This window comes from Schistocerca serialis, chromosome 1, assembly GCF_023864345.2.
Source record: "Schistocerca serialis cubense isolate TAMUIC-IGC-003099 chromosome 1, iqSchSeri2.2, whole genome shotgun sequence".
Classification (NCBI taxonomy): Eukaryota; Metazoa; Arthropoda; class Insecta; order Orthoptera; family Acrididae; genus Schistocerca; species Schistocerca serialis.
The window spans coordinates 1,253,008,361-1,253,027,950 of record NC_064638.1 but is presented as its reverse complement, the minus strand read 5'-3'; the positions used below and the strand labels follow the sequence as shown (position 1 = coordinate 1,253,027,950).

Sequence of the window (19,590 nt, the reverse complement as noted above, 5' to 3'; positions counted from 1 at the left end):
ATTGTACCTACAAGGCACGTTCTCGTACACACTCTCCACCCCATGTGGCGTGTCTTCAGTTTCTAGTGCAGCGGCCGGAACTCTTGGACGCATTACACGTTGGAAAAATTACGTCAGAAATCGGCAAGAGCTTCCAAATCATTTGCATCAGTAAGGACGAACGGCAAATAGTGGAATAACGCTTACCGGGGTATTTCATGTCCGTTTGCCACAAGCCCTTACCGTCCTGTGCGCGCGGTCGAGCCACAGGGAGGAGGGGTCCCTGTATGCCGGAGGTTAAATCGGCTTTGGCAGCGCCGCAGCGGTCCTTTAACCAGCCGCAGTAACGAGTATCTACTCGCTCGTGGCCAGCATTCTATTCGGCAGTGAACTTGTAAGGCAAAGGATCTGTAGCATCGCTAGCAGTCTGCTAGCAGTCTTACTGGTAACAGCTGGTTACTGTAAGCAGCTTGCGTGGGGGGAACTTGAGTCCACCACAAAGGAAGGTCGCGATTTGGAAGCGCACTATTGTAAAACCACGCTGTAGCACAGGCTATCGAATTTGTGGTAACTCACTGATAAAAACGTCACCAAAACAGAATTATTAAAACTACAACAGTAAAAATTTTCAGAAAATGTTACTTCGTTTTGAACTTAATTATATCTGGAGTGGTAGTTTGTTTTTTCCAAAACAATGACATGTAGAGGGGATCGTTATCTGAAACTCAGTAATGAGCAAAATATCGTAAAAAATGAGTTGTTCATATTCTTGTCGGATCTAATCATGCACCTAACCATAACGTAGCTTGAACAGTCAAATTTTGACTGTTTTGCGTGCTATTCACACCCATTGATGTTTTGAAAGCGAAGATAGTATGCACCATATTGAATGAAAAATTTCAGGTAGTCATTTACTTTCCTGTCAGCGATTAGCTAAACATAGTTTCTCTTTTAAAAAATTTAAACCGACTTCCAAGGGATGGTCGCAATCAAAAAGGAGCCAATACTATATCATTTGATGCAATTTATTATTACCCGGGACAGATAAACTAAACGTTTGCATGACTGGCCCAGATTTAAAACAAAATAAATAAATAAATAAAGAGAAGATTATTAAATGAGAGAGGCTTTATCTTAAAGGAAAACTCGACACGTTTCTTCTCGTATATGCCCCGTCGAAACCTACATGAACTACAATAGTGCCCATTAGATGACACTACCATCAGCCTTCGAATTGGTCGTGGTTTCCGTAATAGTACCTGTCGTTCCTAGCCTACAAAGAACTCACAGTACGCAAGTGGGTCAGAAAGTATCATGGACATAAGCACTCAAATTAGATTAAATACTTGCGAAATATATGGCCTCTCATGCACGACCTTTGTGGGATTATTCCATTATTATGCGCTGGGAGGCATCCAACAGGTAGAGCTGTATTAACAGCACAGAAGACTTTGCTCTCATAAAAATTGTGGCGTTTTCTCTGTGAGCATGAGTGGCGTAGTTGTTGAACTCACTGCGGTACATGCACATTTTGTAGGATAATCTGGGTTTATGTGAACCGCTTGAATATGTCGAGCTATTGAATGAACCATTTTTTTTTAAATTAAACTGGTTACTAGTATAGATAAAATAAAGTCAATAAAACTAGCTTACGACATTTAGGTGCAGAAATGACGATATACATCAAGTCTGGATACAGAAAGCTTCAAAGTTTTTCCAACATTAGCAAAAAGCTAAAATACATTTTCTATCTCTGTACCTAGCCAGGTTCCAGTCCACTATGATATGAGACCATCCTGGATGGACCATCTAGCACATACGTCAAGAATGGTTAAATTAGGTCAAAACGCTGAGTAATTACACGCGAATAAACGTAAAAAGCATGTGTTCTGCATGCCCTGATACGAACATATAACTCTGTTGTTTATTGGTGTTACGTGACAGGGATAATTTGTCCCTTAGTTTGTGATAAGCGCTCTTTATTTGCGGATACTAACTGATACAACGCTGTTTTACAATGTTTACCTCGATCTCATATATTTGGGTGATACTAATATAATCCTACACGTAGCTGTACGCGTAGAGAAAGTTACGGCTATGAATGATACTATGCACTAGTACGTATTTTATTGATGTCAAGGTGTCTCCTACCAGCCTGGTGATTAGACAGTGTTTGTCTTATTTGATCTGAAGATGGTAGCTGTTTTAGCCGAAACTAGTTATCAATGAACATGAATAATTTTTGCGATCTTGAGTAATAGATGATTATTTGTAAGTATTCGACAACTTTTAACGTTCGTATATCACTAATCTCCAACTTCACTATGTCAGGAAACAACACAAACATACAAAATAGACTTGACTCGCAGATAACTAACTCCGTTTTAGAACATATTTGATAGTTAGCAGATCATTACTTGTTCAAAGATATTTCTAGCAACACAGGGTGACTCCCAACCCCTTAGGCTATTTTTCTGAAGTTATACTGCAGTATTGTCTGACTACTTTGAGATAAGGGTGTAGTGGTTTCCGGTGGCTCCTTACAGAGTAATAATGTAATTACGATTTATTCAGTTTCTTACTCCAATCACCTTTGTTTCTGTGAGAATACTGTTATTTGCAATCACTAAAATGTGCAACACGAAACAAAGAATAAACAACTCGCAGAGACAAAATATACATGTTTGTCAAGCGTGTTTAATCTGTTCTGTGTTGTATGGTACATCACGAAACAGTTGCAGAAACATTCCCTCACAGGTACTGTTCACTACAGAGTGTACAGAGAAGCACCACCGACTCTCTCGCCCGCACAGACACGTTTGGAAACTTTAACCTACCGAGTATAACCTGGAACGTCTATGGATCACTGCAGACGCGTTTGGCGTACCACTTGACCGCCTGCAAGAACTCCAGCTACCAGATCCATGTGAGTATCTTCGCATGCACCTACATGAATAAGTCCACTGGTGTCACGTCTGATGACTAAGTTGACCATGGAACAGGACCCCCATCCACTGATGTGCAGACCGCAATTCCCTTAATAAAAATACTCAATAAATGACCGAGAAGGGAATCTGAAAATTCGTCGGTGGAGCTCGGGACCAGCCTCTGCAGACAGTAGCTACGTCTTTGCTCTTAACGTGCATACAAGCCTTCGAAAGTTCGCTAACCAATTTATTTTTGTTTTCACATCTCTGCCGTCAACCATTCTCACAAGAAATAATCTAATGCAGCGAAATCGGACGACATAGAACGAGATTATGGTGAAAAACCTCCTATTACTATGTAATTACCTTGAAAATATGTTTTCCTCTGCTATTTCTCTCTGTGTTCGGAAGAGGTGCAAACAGTAAAGTTACCTGGTCTCGTGTAACAGTAGTAGATGAAACCAAGTTAATTGCTGAATTTTTACCGGCCACCCGATTCCGCTGTGACATTACTAATTGGAGGTGACTTTTCCCTACCGAGTATAGACTGGGAGGTCTATGCATTCATTGCAGAGGGTGCAGATAGTCCATCTTGCGAACTGCTTTCGAAAGCGTTTTACAATTACTGACTTTTCTTGTTTGAATCATCAGTCTTCTGACTGGTTTGGTGCGGTCCGCCACGAATTATTCTCTTGTGGTTCAAATGGCTCTGAGCACTATGGGACTTAACTTCTGAGGTCATCAGTCCCCTAGAACTTAGAACTACCTAAACCTAACTAACCTAAGGACATCACACACATCCATGCCCGAAGCAGGATTCGAACCTTCGACCGTAGCGGTCGCGCCGTTCCAGACTGTAGCGCCTAGAAGCGCTCGGCCAACCCCGCCCGCTTATTCTCTTGTGCCAACATCTTCATCTCAAAGTAGCACTTGTAACCTACATCCTCAATTATCTGTCGGACTAGTTCCAATCTCTGTTTTCTTCTACAGCTTTCGCCCTCTTCAGCTCCCTCTAGTACCATGGAAGTCATTCCCTCATGTCTTAACAGATGTCCTATCATCCTGTCCTTCTTCTTGTCAGTATTTTCCACATACTCCTTTCCTTTCCGATTATGCGCAGAACCTCCTCATTCCTTACCTTATCAGTCCACCTGATTTTCAACATTCGACTGTAGCACCACATCCACAATGCTTCGATTCTCTTCTGTTCCTGTTTTCCCACAGACCGTGTTTCACTACCATACAATGCTGTGCTCTGAACGTACCTTCTCAGAAATTTCTTCCTCAAATCAAGGCCTATTTTTGATACAAGCAGACTTCTATTGGCCAGAAATGCCCTTTTTGCCAGTGCTAGTGTACTTTTGATGTCCTCCTTGCTCCGTCCGTCGCTGGTTATTTTGCTGCCTAGGTAGCAGAATTCCTTAAGTTCATCTACTTCGTGAACATCAATCATGATGTTAAGTTTCTCGTTCTTGTCATTTCTGCTACTTCTCATTACTTTCGTCTTTCTTCGATTTACTCTCAGTCCATATTCTGTGCTCATTAGACTGTCCATTCCGTTCAGCAGATCATGTAATTCTTCTTCACATTCACTTGGGATAGCAACGTTATCAGCGAATCGGATCATTGGCATCTTTCCGCCTTGAATTTTAATTCCACTCCTGAACCAGTCTTTTACTTTCCATCATTGCTTCTTCGATTTACAGATTGAACAGTAGGGGCGAAAGACTACATCCGTGTCTTACATCCTTTTTAATGCGAGCACTTCGTTCTTGCTCTTCCACTCGTATTATTTCCTCTTGGCTCTTGTACAAATTGTATATTACCCATCCCTCCCTATAGTTTATCCTTATTTTTTTCAGAATTTCGAACATCTTGCACCATTTTACAGTGTCGAACGCTTTTCCATGTCGACAAATCCTATGAACGTGTCTTGATTTTTCTTTAGTCTTGCTTCCATTATCAACTGCAGCGTCAGAATTGCCTCTCTGGTGCCTTTACCTTTCCTAAAGCCGAAGTGATCGTCTTCTAACACCTCTTCAGTTTTCTTGTCCATTATTCGATATATTATTCTTGTCAGCAACTTGAACGTATGAGCTGTTCAGCTCTTGCAGTCTTCGGAATTGTCTGGATGATGCTTTTCCGAAAGTCAGATGGTATATCACCAGACTCATATATTCTACACACCAACGTGAATAGTCGTTTTGCTGCCACTTCTTCCAATGATTTTAGAAATTCTGGTGGAATGTTGTCAATCCCTTCTGCCTTATTTGATCTTAAGTTCTCCAAAGCTTCTTTAAATTCTGATTGTAGTATTGGATCCCCTATCTCTTCTAAATCGGCTCCTAATTTTTCTTCAATCACGTCAGACAAATCTTCCCTTTGATAAAGGCCTTCAATGTACTCTTTCCACCTATCTGCTCTCTCCTCTGTATTTAGCAGTGGACATCTTATTACGCTCTTAACGTTACCACCCTTACTTTTAATGTCACCGTAGGTTGTTTTGACTTTACTGTATGCTGAGTCAGTTCTTCCGACGACCTTTTTTTCGCTTTCTTTACATTTTTCATGCTGCCATTTCGTCTTAGCTTCCCTGAACGTCCTATTTATTTCATTCCTCAGTGACTTGTATTTCTCTGTTCCTGTATTTCCTCGAGCATTTTTGTAAGTCCTTCTTTCATCAATCAGCTGAAGTATTTCTTCTGTTACTCATGGTTTCTTTGCAGTTACTTCTTTGTACCTATATTTTTCTTTTCAACTTCTTTGATTGCCCTTTTTAGAGATATCCATTCCTCTTCAGCTGTACTGGCTACTAAGCTTTTCCTTATTGCTATATCTATAGCCTTAGAAAACTTCAAGCGTATCTCGTCATTCCTTGGTACTTCCATATCCCACTTCTTTGCATATTGATTATTCCTGACTAATCTCTTAAACATCCATCTACTCTTCATCGCTACTACTACCGTAAGTAGGTAATTCGGCAGCCCACATGCAATGGAAGTATCTTAGACCTTGAAGCTATAAAGAGGCCGGACCTTATCTATGGCTACAGTATAGGGACAGGATTATTGATCGTGATGTCATCACAGCAGCTATGTGTTAACGAAAATTAATAAATCAGTCAAGAATGCTAGGAGAGTGTTTCTAGGAGATAAGCAGTTGCTAGCATCTCACTTACACAATGAATTACAGTCATTTAGTTCCAGTATGATGGACATATCAGAAGAATGCTGAAGATTAAATGGGTATATCACATAACTATCGAGGAGGTATTGAATAGAATTGGGGAGAAGAGGAGTTTATGGCACAACTTGACTAGAAGAAGGGATAGGTTGGTAGGGCATATTCTGAGGCATTCATTTCCAGAAATACGACGAGATAATTTTCTAGGTGACAAGTTTTCTAAGCAGTCAAAATGCAGTCTCCTACAATCAGCGTCTCCGCCAATTCATGTATCGTTGGGAGAAATGTATCGCATTGAAGGGAGCAAGTGCAGAGAGGATGTAGTATCATGACATCTGGTCGTAGCTTGCTATTTTGGAGGCGTTAACTAAACCTTGATGACTGTCATTGTGGCGTTTAGTCTGAAGACTGATTTGATGCAGCTCTCTACGTCATTCTATACTGTGCAAGCCCCTTCATTTCCGAATACCTACTGAAATCCACATCTATTTGAACCTTCTTTCTGTGCTCGTCTCTTGGGCTCGCTCCACAACTTTTATCCCCGCTCCCTTCCAACCCCCCACCCCCCACCTCCATTCCAAATTGCTGATCACTTGATGTCTTTGAACGTGTCCCATCAACCAAGCCCTTCTTCTAGTCAAGTTATGCCACAGATTTATTTTCTCCTCAGTTGTGTTAAGTACCTACTCATTATGTAATTCTTCAGGCTTTCATGGCGATCAAATGACATCTTAGATTGAAACTCTCTGGCGGATTAAAACTGTGTGCCGGACCGAGACTCTAACTCGGGACCTTTGCCTTTCGCGGTCAAGTGCTCTACCATGTCTCCGCAATATCCTTTCTTCCAGGAGTGCTAGTTCTGCATGGTTCGCAGGAGACCTTCTGTGAAGTTTGGAACGTAGGAGACGAGGTACTGGCAGAAGTAAAGCTGTGAGGACGGGGCGTCAGTCGTGCTTGGGTAACTCAGTTGGTAGAGCACTTGCCTGCGAAACGCAAAGGTCCCGAGTTCGTGTCTCGGTCCGGCACACAGTTTTAATCTGCCAGGAAGTTTCGTATCAGCGGACACCGCTACAGACTGAAAATCTCATTTTGGAGACATCTTGGGTTGTCGGGTGTTCTGCCGGATATCAGTGTCGTACTTGCACGATAATTCAGTACCGTAACTCGTTACCTTCATCAGGTGCAACCTGAGACCACTCCTCGAGTGGACCTGGTCTAGTATTATATTTGATGTGGTATCACTGTTCACCAGAGTCCCACCGAGAGACTCACTAGTACTGATTGCTGAAAAATTTGTTGGTGCTCTGCTGGACCTGTTCCGGTATACACTGACATCCACGTATTTCCTGTATGGGAACCAATATTACGAGCAAACTGAAGGTGTAGCTATGGGTTGGCCACTGTCTCCTGCGTTTGCCAACATGTTCATGGAGAGATTTGAGGAGAGGGCATTAGAGACAGCGAGATGTAAATCCACATGCTTCTTCAGGTACTTGGATGACACCTTCGTAGTCTGGCCTCATGGAAGGACAGGCTCAGTGAGTTCCTGGAACATCGTAAGTCGTGCCACGCGAATACCAAGTTCACCATAGAGCAGGAGAAGAATGGCTGGCTGCCGTTTCTGGATGTACTAGTAAAAAGGAAAGCATATGGATCAATTGGGCACAGTGTGTATCGAAAACCCACACACACTGAATTATATCTGCAGGCCAGCAGCTGCCACCACCCTGCACAGAAGAACAGTGTTCTTAAGACATTGGTCCACAGAGCACGTGCCTTGTCAAACCAAGAATGTCTACCAACAGAAATAGAGCATCTCAAAACAGTGTTCTGCAAAAATGAATATACACCGAAAGAAATTGAGATGGCACTCCAACCAGCCACAAGTTCCGGAAGCAGAGCAAGATGAAGCAAAGAAGGTGGCGTATTTGCCCTATGCTGGCTCTATTTCTGCCAGAAATAGTAGGATCCTCCGTAAGCACGATTTCAAGTGTGTTTTCTGTCCATCCAGCAAGATCGAGGGATTGGTGGGAAATGTCAAGGACGGCCTGGGTTTATGGAAACCAGGGATTTATAATATATCTTGCCAATGTGACATGTCCTACATTGGCCAGACGACAACAACAGTAGATATAAGGTGCAAGGAACATCAGAGGCACACCCGATTAAGACAGGCAACAAAATCAGCCATTGCTGAACACTGCCTAGAACTAGATGATGCTATGAATTATGAAGAAACCAAGTTTCTAGCACAGACTCCCAGATTTTGGGACAGTGTTATAAGGGAGTCAATAGAGATAAAAGTGACCAATAATCTCATGAACCGTGACACGGGTTACCAGCTAAGTAGAGCCTGGAATCTTGTTCTGGAATTGCTGAAGAAGCAATGGGGACAGCTGCAGCGCTTCACAAACAGAAGAACTGAAGGCATGGACATGGAGAACGATCCCCATACGAAGTTCCAGGCGCACCAGACCGATGATGGAGCGCCCAGGGTCGAGACTGACGGGCGCGGACCGCAGAGGGAACATCTAGAACCGCATCGGACCGAAAATGGAACGGAAACGCTCCAGCAGATCACAGTGAACGGGAGAGGACCTCAGGGGGAATGCCTGGTACCACAGACGGTATTCCAAACGCACCAGACCGAAGATGGAACACACAGGAGCCTGTCTGGCTGGCGCGGTCCGCAAAGAGAACACCCATGAGTGCAGCCGACGGAAAAGGGAACGGCAATGCTCCAGAAGATCGTAGCGAGCGGGTGCGGACCGCAGAGGGAGTGCCTGGTGAAAGGGGAAGGCCGCAGGCATAAATACTGGACTAGGTCCACTCGAGGAGTAGTCTCAGGTAGCACCTGATGAAGGTAACGCGTTACGCTACCGAAATATTGTGCAAGTACGACGCTGATATCCGGCAAAACACCGGACAACCCAAGATGTCGTCTCCTCATTAGTTACGCGAGCTGCCAACCTATCTTCAGTATTCTTCTGTAGCATCACATTTCAAATGCTTCTATTCTCTTCTTCTCTGAATTATTGACCTTTCAAGTTCCACTACACTCCAGAAGCCTTTAGAAAAGACTTCCTAACACTTGAATTCATATTCGACATTAAAAAAATTTATCGTCTTCAGAAACGCTTTTCTTGCCAGTGCCATTCTATGTTTTACATCCTCTCTACTTCGCCTATCAGAAGTTATTTTACTGCCCAAAGAGCAACACTCATCTACTACTTTCAGTGTCTCATTTTGTAATGTCAGTCCTTCAGCGTCGACTGATTTAATTCGACAGCATTGTTTTACTGTTGTATTGTTTTTGTTGATGTTCATCTTTAATCCTCCTCCCAAGACACTGGATCCTACTATCAAAACACTGTCCAGTCAGTTATCTTCGCTTTAGAGTTCTTTGCTGATAGTATTATAATATGATCATCAAACCGCCAAGTTTTTAGTTCTTCTCCATGAACGTTGAGCACTTCTCAGCTGAGTGTACACATTGAATGACACTGGGGATAGGCCACAACCGTGCCTTACTCCCTTCTCAACCACCGTTTCCCTGTCACGTCCTTCGACCTTTCGTCTGATTTCTGTACAAGTTGAAAATAACCTTTTGCTCCCTGTATTTTACCCTTACTACCTTCAAAATTTTAAAAACATATTGGAGTCAACATTGTCACTAACTTTATCCAAATCTAACAATGCTATTCACGTAGGTTCGCCTTTCCTTAACCTATTTTCAGAAATAAGTTGTAGAGTCAAAGCTCTCCCACGTGTTCCAATATTTCTCTGGAACCCTGATTGATCTACCCCACGCATTTCGGCAACTGGTCAATGTGCTCAGCATTGGCAGCAGAACAGGCCTTACAACGAAGAGGCTTGCTGTGAATGTTGTCTTCAGTCTCATGTAGAGGCAATGACGCCCATTGTTCCCGTAGAGCTGCTCGCCTGTGTTGGAGAGTGCTTAGTGGATGCTGACATGATGCCACCAGTCTCATATATGCTCTATGGTATTCAAATCTAGAGAGCGAGCGGGTCACGCTATGCCCGGAATATCATCCAATTCTAAAAAAACAACAACCCGTGCTCTATGAGGTCGAGCATTATCGTCCATCAATACGCAGAAACCGCACATGAGGTCCCAAGATCTCGTCACGATACTTGGCAGCAGTTACATTTTGCCGATTCACCCGCACACGTTCATGAAGAGGTGTTCGAGCGGTCAACATAATCCCTGTCCACACCTTTAGTGATCCTCCTGGATATCGGTCCCTTTCAACAATGTTTGAGTCCCTAAATCGTGTTCCATATTCCCTCCGGATGTGAATCCGTCGACAATCACTCCCCAGATCAAATAGGGACTCATCTGTGAGAAGAACATCGGCCCTCTGTTCGACCGGCCAGGTGGTATGTTGACGGCTCCACTCTAGACGTTCCCTTCTGTGAAAGCGCATCAGAGGAACACACACAGCAGGTCTCCGGCAATAAAGGCCGCTCAGCTGAAGTCTGCTGTACACCGTTTACCTCGATACAACACGTGGTGTGGATGTTGCAGGGCCGGCCGGTGTGGCCGTGCGGTTCTAGGCGCTTCAGTCTGAAACCGCCCTGCCGCTACGGTCGCAGGTTCGAATCCTGCCTCGGGCATGGATGTGTGTGATCTCAGTTAGGTTTAAGTAGTTCTAAGTTCTAGGGGACTGATGACCACAGATGTTAAGTCCTACAGTGCTCAGAGCCATTTTTTGATGTTGCAGGACAGATGCCTGTTACCGTGCAGTACCAAGGCGGTATCATCGTACCTTTACAGCCGAAACAGTTTCGGTCTCTATAAATTGTCGCCACATCCGGGAAACAACAGAGCGATTCAAACTAAGCCGTTGGGCCACATTTGTTTGCGATTGTCCAGCTTATATTCTTGCTATGGCCCTCCACCATAGAGAGTGTGGTAGGTGTCTTATATGTGTCACACTGTAGCATTTGTGATTGTGTACACAGGGATTGTAGATGTAGGAATAACCGGCAAACACTACCCCGTTTTATCACTGGCCTCATGTCATCGTTGGCATGGTTGTCCATTGACCGGTATGTCATCATCAACGCAGAACACGATCGTACGGACATCTGTTCAAAGTTTGTATGATTACATCCTGGATCAGACACAGGAGGCGGAAATAACGATCTGTTACTTTAATTTTGTACGCCAGTGTAATTCGTGTTAGTATTTTTCAGCTATGAATTATTAAACTGATAGTCCGGTAATATTCACACATGTCAGCACCTGCTTTCTTTGGAATTGGAATTATTATATAGCTTTTGAAGTCTGAGGGTATTTCATCCGTATCATACATCTTGCACTCCAGGTGGGATAGTTTTGTCATGGCTGGCAGTTCTGGGGGGAATGTCATCTACTCAAGGGGTCTTCTTTCCACTTAGATCATTCAATGTATATCAAATTCTTCTCTCAGTATCATGTCTCCCAACTCATCTTCGTTTGCTTCCTCCTCCTTTTCTGTAATATAGCCTTCAAGTACATTTCTCTTCTATAGTCCTTTCAGCTTTCTCTTCTTTCCTTAGTACTGCTTTTCCATCAGAGCACTTGATATTCATATAACTACTTCTCGTTTCACCACAGGCTTCTTTAAGTGCCCTATAGGCGCTGTCTAGCTTTCTCTTTTTTCTACAAACTTCTATAGACTTATATTTGTCCACTAGCCACCACTGCTTAGACAGTGTAGTGGGTGGTGATAGTGGGATCACTCATGGAAAAATTCCTGTAGTAGTTGCTTTTAGAGCTGTATTTTTTTTGGATTGAAGTCAGCTGCTAGGTATACCTGCTTAAAGGAACTCCAACTAAGGGCTCACCTTCGGAGAATGTAATGTTTCCAAGTATAGAAGGAATTAGTATATTTCATCAAAGTATAAGAGGTATTAGAGATAAAGGTTGTGAACTGTTTATAGAAGTTGACTCTGAAATTATTGGTGTGCCAGAGCACCACTTAAATAATTTGACAATTCAGAGGTTTCCTTTACCAGGATACAGATTAGCTGGCTGTTTTTCAAGAAGTTCCTTGTGGGGCGGGGGAGTGGATATGTACGTAAAAAAAAAAAAAAAAAAAAAAAAAAAAAAAAAAAAAAACCAGCATTTCATTTGAGTTCACAGACGTATCACGGCACTGCACTGAACAGATATTTGAATATTGTGCAGGGGCAGTTGTATTTAGTGAAATTAAACTTCTAATTGTTGTTGTTTACGGGCCCCCTAATTCTGACTTCAGTGCATTTCTGTTCAAGCTAGAGAGGGTACTTGATTCACTTTGTAGGAAGTACCAGAAATGAGTTATATGTGGTGACTTCAATACAAATTTTGTATATGATGGTGCAAGAAAAAGGATGTTGGTAGATCTCATAAATTCCTATGATCTGATGCAGACTGTTTTTTTCCAAATAGGGTGTAAGGGAACAGCAGCACAGCCATAGACAATATTTTTATTCATTCTTCATTACTAGATGGGCCTTTTGTTAGCAAAACGGTGAATGGCCTTTCAGACCATGATGCACAAATTTTAACTCTAAAAGGCTTTAGTACTCAAACAAATGTTACATTTAATTACAAACAAGTTAATACAGCAGTAATAGAGAGTTTTTTAAACCTTGTCAAGGAACAAGAGTGGCAGGATGTTTATAGTGCTGGTAACATAGATGATAAATATAATACTTCCCTTAACACATTTCTCATGCTCTTTGAGAGTTTCTTTCCATTAGAACGTTCTAAACGGAATACTAACAGTAATAGGCAGCCCAGGTGACTGACTAGTGGGATAAGGATATCATGTAGAACAAAGTGGGAATTATATCAAATGGTTCCAATGGCTCTGAGCACTATGCGACTTAACTTCTGAGGTCATCAGTCGCCTAGAACTTAGAACTAATTAAACCTAACTCACCTAAGGACATCACACACATCCATGCCCGACGCAGGATTCGAACCTGCGACCGTAGCGGCCCCTCGGTTCCAGACTGTAGAGCCTAGAACCGCACAGCCACTCCGGCCGGCGGAATTATATCAAAATGTTAGAAGTACTCACAATGAAGCTACTGTAGCCCATTACAAACAGTATTGAAAGGTGCTTAAAAATGTTGTTAGGAAGGCAAAGAGTATGTGGTATGCAAATAGAATAGCTAATTCACAGGATACAATTAAAACCATGTGGTTAGTTATGAAGAAAGTGTCTGGTCAGCAGCAAAAGGTCGACGTTATAAAGTCAGTTCGCAGTAAAAATATTTCTGTTACTGATAAATCAGATACATCTACAGTATTTAACAACCATTTTCTGAGCATTGCTCGCGAATTAAATAAAAATTTAGTTTCTACAGGGAATCCTATAACTTGATGTCTGAAATAATCCTCTGTGATACAGAAAAGACGGTGATTGCGTCAATAATTAAATCAATGAAAACTAAGGACTTTAATGGTTAGGATGAAGTGCCTAGCAGAATAGCAAAGAACTGTGCAGCACATGTTAGCCCTGGACCATTACTGAATACGGGGAGCACCTCACAATTGGTTCACTTCTTACTTTAGCAACAGACAGCCAAAGATCATTATTCACAATGTTGAAAATGGCTGTGATGTGGGGTCTGAGTAGGGTACAGTCAAGTGGAGGGTGCCCCAGGGATCAGTGTTGGGGCCACTCCTATTCCTTATTTATGTAAATGATATGCCCTCTAGTATTACAGGTCACTCTAAAATATTTCTGTTTGCTGATGACACTAGCTTGGTAGTAAAGGATGTTGTGTGCGATACTGGCTCGGTTTCAAACAGTGCAGTTCATGACCTAAGTTCATGGCTTGTAGAAAATGAACTAACGCTAAATCACAGTAAGACTCAGGTTTTACAGTTTCTAAGATACAATTCAACAAAACTCGACGTTTTGATTCCACAGAATGGGCATATGATTTGTGAAACAGAAAAGTTCAAATTTCTAGGTGTTCAGATAGATAGTAAATTGTCTTGGAAAGCCCACGTTCAGGATCTTGTTCAAAGACTTAACGCTGCCATTTTTACTACTCGAATGGCATCTGAAGTGTGTGATCGTTTGACACTTAAATTAATCTACTTTGCTTATTTTTTTCATTTATGTCGTATGGTCTTATATTTTGGGGTAACTCTTCCGATTCTAAAGGGATATTTTTGTCTCAGTAATGGGCCGTTCGGGCAATAATTGGTGTAAGTTCACGAACCTCTTATCGACCCCTGTTCATGAGTCTGGGTATTTTGACATTGGCCTCTCAATATACATATTCCTTGAGATACTGGCAGATTTCAGATAGGTTATATAATGGTAAGACAGAGATTTAGGAACCAGGTTTTAAATTGTAAGACATTTCCAGGTGCAGATGTGGACTCTGACCACAATCTATTGGTTATGAACTGTAGATCGAAACTGAAGAAACTGTAAAAAGGTGGGAATTTAAGGAGATGGAACCTGGATAAACCGGATGAACCAGAGGTTGTAGAGAGTTTCAGGGAGAGCGTAAGGGAACAAATTGCAGGAATGTGGGAAAGAAATACAGTAGAAGAAGAATGGGTAGCTTTGAGGGATGAAGTAGTGAAGGCAGCCGAGGATCAAGTAGGTAAATAGACGAGGGCTAGTAGAAATCCTTGGATAACAGAAGAAATATTGAATTTAATTGATGAAAGGAGAAAATATAAAAATGCAGTAAATGAAGCAGGCAAAAAGGAATACAAACGTCTCAAAAATGAGATCGACAGGAAGTGCAAAATGGCTAGAGGATAAATGTAAGGATGTAGAGGCTTATCTCACTAGGGGTAAGATAGATATTGCCTACAGGAAAATTAAAGAGACCTTTGGAGAAAAGAGAACAACTTGAAATGAATATCAAGAGCTCAGATGGAAACCCAGTTCTAAGCAAAGAAGGGAAAGCAGAAAGGTGGAAGGAGTATATAGACGGTCTATACATGGGCGATGTACTTGAGGACAATATTCTGGAAATGGAAGAGGATATAGATGAAGATGAAATGGGAGACATTATACTGCGTGAAGAGTTTGACAGAGCACTGAAAGACCTTAGTCGAAACCAGGCCCGGGGGTAGACAACATTCCAATAGAACTACTGACGGCCTTGGGAGAGCCAGTCCTGACAAAACTACCATCTGGTGAGCAAGATGTATGAGACAAGCGAAATACCCTCAGACTTCAAGAAGAATATAATAATTCCAATCCCAAAGAAAGCAGGTGTTGACAGATGCGATAATTACCGAACTATCAGTTTAATAAGCCACTGCGGCAAAATACTAACACGACTTCTTTACAGACAAATTGAAAAACTAGTAGCAGCCGACCTTGGGGGATATCAGTTTGGATTCCGTAGAAATATTGGAACGTGTGAGGCAATACTGACCCTACGGCTTATCTTAGAAGCTAGATTAAGGAAAGGCAAACCTACGTTTCTAACATTTGTAGACTTAGAGAAAGCTTTTGACAATGTTGACTGGAACACTCTCTTTCAAATTCTGAAGGTGGCAGGGGTAAAATATAGGGAGCGAAAGGCTATTTACAATTTTTATAGAAACCAAATGGCAGTTATAAGAGTTGAGGGGCATGAAAGGGAAGCAGTGGTTGGGAAGTGAGTGAGACAGGGTTGTAGCCTCTCCCTGATGTTATTCAATCTGTATATTGAGCGAGCAGTGAAGGAAACAAAAGAAAAATTCGGAGTAGGTATTAAAATCCATGAAGAAGAAATAAAAACTTGGAGGTTCGCCGATGACATTGTAATTCTGTCAGAGACAGCAAAGGACTTAGAAGAGCAGTCGAACGGAATGGATAGTGTCTTGAAAGGAGAATATAAGATGAACATCAACAAAAGCAAAACGAGGATAATGGAATGTAGTCGAATTAAGTCGGGTGATGTTGAGGGTATTAGATTAGGAAATGAGACACTTAAAGTAGTAAAGGAGTTTTGCTATTTGGGGAGCAAAATAACTGATGATGGTCGAAGTAGAGAGGATATAAAATGTAGACTGGCAATGGGAAGGAAAGCGTTTCTGAAGAAGAGAAATTTGTTAACATCGAGTATGGATTTAAGTGTCAGGAAGTCGTTTCTGAAAGTATTTGTAGGGAGTGTAGCTATGTATGGAAGTGAAACATGGACGATAAATAGTATGGACAAGAAGAGAATAGAAGCTTTCGAAATGTGGTGCTACAGAAGAATGCTGAAGATTAGATGGGTAGATCACATAACCAATGAGGAGGTGTTGAATAGGATTGGGGAGAAGAGAAGTTTGTGGCACAACTTGACTAGAAGAAGGGATCGATTGGTAGGACATGTTCTGAGGCATCAAGGGATACCAAATTTAGTATTGGAGGGCAGCGTGGAGGGTAAAAATCGTAGAGGGAGACCTAGAGATGAATACACCAAGCAGATTCAGAAGGATGTAGGTTGCAGTAGGTACTGGGCGATGAAGAAGCTTGCACAGGATAGAGTAGCATGGAGAGCTGCATCAAACCAGTCCTTAGGCATGAAGGCCACAGCAACAACAACTGTCATTTCTTGTTAACAATATTAGCTTATTCTCAAGAATAAGCACCTTTCACTCAGTTAATACTCGGCAGAAATCAAACCTGCATTACGATCGGACTTCCTTAACTCTTCTGCAGAAAGGTGTGCAGTATACTGCTGCGTCCATTTTCAGTAAGGTACTACTCGAATTAAAAAATCTTAGCAGTAATCCACGAGCTTTCAAATCGAAAGCGAAGAGTTTCCTCATAGGTCATTCCCATTCTGTCGAGGAGTTCCTTGAAGAACTAAGCTGATTTTGTTGTATTGTTGATTTCGTTTTACTTAAACTTATGGAGTGTCTTTATTCGGGTTCATAGACATTTATTTTTATCTGCTACTTCTTTTATGTTGTAATTTCACGTACCGACACGTTCCATGAACTTGGAGATTTGCTCCTCAATTTGGTCCTACGGAACTTGACGTGTAAATAAAAGTAATAAATAAATAACATTTTGCGCTTTCAATCAATCTCCTTTTTTAGCCGTATGTGTGCCCTTTTGCCTGTTTCGTTTGCTGTATTTTTTTCTATTTTCTCCTTTCGTCCGTTTAACTCAGTATCACCTGTGATATCTTTCCTGTTAAGCATTGTGTTTTTACCTACTTGATCTTTCGCTGGCTTCACTCTTTCACCTCTCAAAACTACCTATTCGTCTTCCGCAGTATTCCATTCCCCGTTCGAGTTAATCGTTGCCTAATGCTCCCTCTTGTAACTCTCAACATACTAAAGTTCTTTCAACTTATCCAGGTCTCATAGCCTTCATTTCCCACGTTTCTGCAAATTCTTCAGTTTTAATCTGCAGTTCACAACCAACAAATCGTGGTCAAGTCGACATCTGTCCCTGGAAATTTGATGCAGTTTAAAATCTGGTTGTGAAATCTCTTTCTGACCATTACATACTCAGCCACATACCTTCCGGTGTCTCCTGGACTCCTCCACGTACACAGCCATCTTTCATGATTCTTAAAACAAGTGTTAGCGTTGATTAAATTATGCTCTGCGCAAAACTCTGCCAGGCGTGTTGGCCTTTCATTCCCTTTGCCCAGTCCGTGTTCCCCTACTATTTTTCCTTCTCATTTTCTTCCTACTGCCGAATTCCAGTTACCCATCACAATTATGTTTTCTTCTCCTTTAACTGTTTGAATACTTTCTACCATGTCGACATACATTCTTTCAATCTCTTCATCATTTGCGGAGACAGTTAGCATACAGACTTGTAACAGTGTGTTAGGTGTTGGCTTTGTGCTTATCTCGGCCACGATAGCTGTCGTTCGTAATGGCTTACCCGCATTTCTGTTTTCTTATTCATTATGAGACCTACTCCTGCATACCTGTACTTCATTTTGTGTTTATATCCCTGTATTCACCTGACCAGAAGTGTGTTATTCCTACTACAGAACTTCACTAATCTGCACTATCTAATTTCAACGTATCCATTTCCCTTTACAAATTTATTAACCTACGTACCCTATTAAGAGATGTAGCGTTCCATCCTCTGATACGTAGAGTTTCATTTTTTCTGATGAGTAGTCTCCGCCTGGAGATCTGAATGAGTTACTGTTTTACTTAAGAAATATTTTAATAAAGAGGATTTAACCTTAAAATAGAGCTGCATGGCTTTGGACAAAATTACAGCTGTAGTTTCCCCTTGTTTTTAGCCATTCGCAGTACCAGTACAGTAAGACCGGATGAGTCAGTTCTTCAGAACTGCTACCCCTCTACAGGATATACGTGTTTGTGTGGCCTCTCCACAGATACTCCTTTGTTCTGCTTGCATCTGCAGCACGGCTATCTACAAGGTTGAGGGACGCAGCCACCCCGCCTCGGCAACGTCAGTTGTTCGTGAGGGGACTTTATGGCAACCCCTCGTAAAAGAAACTGTTAAAAATACAGGAGGCGGAGAGACTAAACGACGCACAGGATTCAGGAAATACTGATTCCTGTGGTAAATTGCTAGTGCCACTGATGTCTCTAAGAGGAAAGAGCGATAGTCTTGTAAATGCAGATCTCCAGCAGTCCGAGCGCTATCGGGAGTACGAATGAGAGGAAGGTAAGGGTAATGATGAAGAGAAGAGAGGAGAGTGTGAGGGAGAAACGGGGGCTATTGGGTGGGGGTGGAGCAAGGTAGGGAGGTCAGGAGGGACGTTGACAAACGGCAGGGACCTCCCGCCGCGCTAACCCCGCCATCCGTCTCGCAGCCACAAACAGCCGCTAGCCCGGCCAGCGTCGCTCCTAACAACACGACGCCGACGCCGGCGCTGGCGCCAGTAAATATCTCCTGCGCGCACTCGCGCCGTGCCCTGCGGACTTTTTCTGCTCCGCCACCGACGAATTGCAGGCGTTCTGCGGCGCCCTCTGCCGCGTCCTTTTCCCATAATGCCGTCTCTTTCACGGCATCCGCCAGTTTGCAATCTGTCTCCTCGATACGGTGGAAAATATTCCGCCAGCCACTCTACTGGCAAGGGGCCCCGCACGGCACAATTTACGGACCCCGCTTTTCCGACAGGTCGCTTTTGCTTTCGGGGAATTCTCAGTCACCCGTATCTCTTCCGTGCCGTTGTTCTTTGAGTCTCGGCTCCCTTCTCCTCGTCCCCACGATGTGACGAGAGAGGTGTGCTGCATATCTGGCTTCCACAGTTCTCAAGAGAGAAGACGACCCTCTGCTCCGTATGTCAAGTAGCGAATGCTGCTCTTGTTAAAGATTACACTAAATATTTATTTGTGACACATCCACAACTGTTCTGCAACATATTCATGGCAAACAAATCCACCACAGTAGTAAAATACCGAAGACTTGGGGGTTGTACCATCGTCAAGTGTATCTGAAATCTGAAGTAGAACATCAGTTGTAACCTATTCCACTAAATAATAAAGAAATTAAAAAAAAATAAAGATTATGTCATGCTCAGAACAAATATTTAATCTCATGTC

General features: G+C 42.4%; 1 protein-coding gene across 1 annotated transcript in view; it reads right to left on the bottom strand.

The window, feature by feature from the left end:
• The window catches only part of LOC126456738 (Down syndrome cell adhesion molecule-like protein Dscam2), a 427,689-nt gene that overhangs the window by 380,979 nt on the left and 27,120 nt on the right, over positions 1–19,590 (bottom strand). The window contains exon 2 of the mRNA XM_050092487.1: positions 18,814–19,111. Coding sequence (XP_049948444.1) covers positions 18,814–19,111 — 298 coding nt within the window. The remainder of the gene's footprint in view (positions 1–18,813; positions 19,112–19,590) is intronic.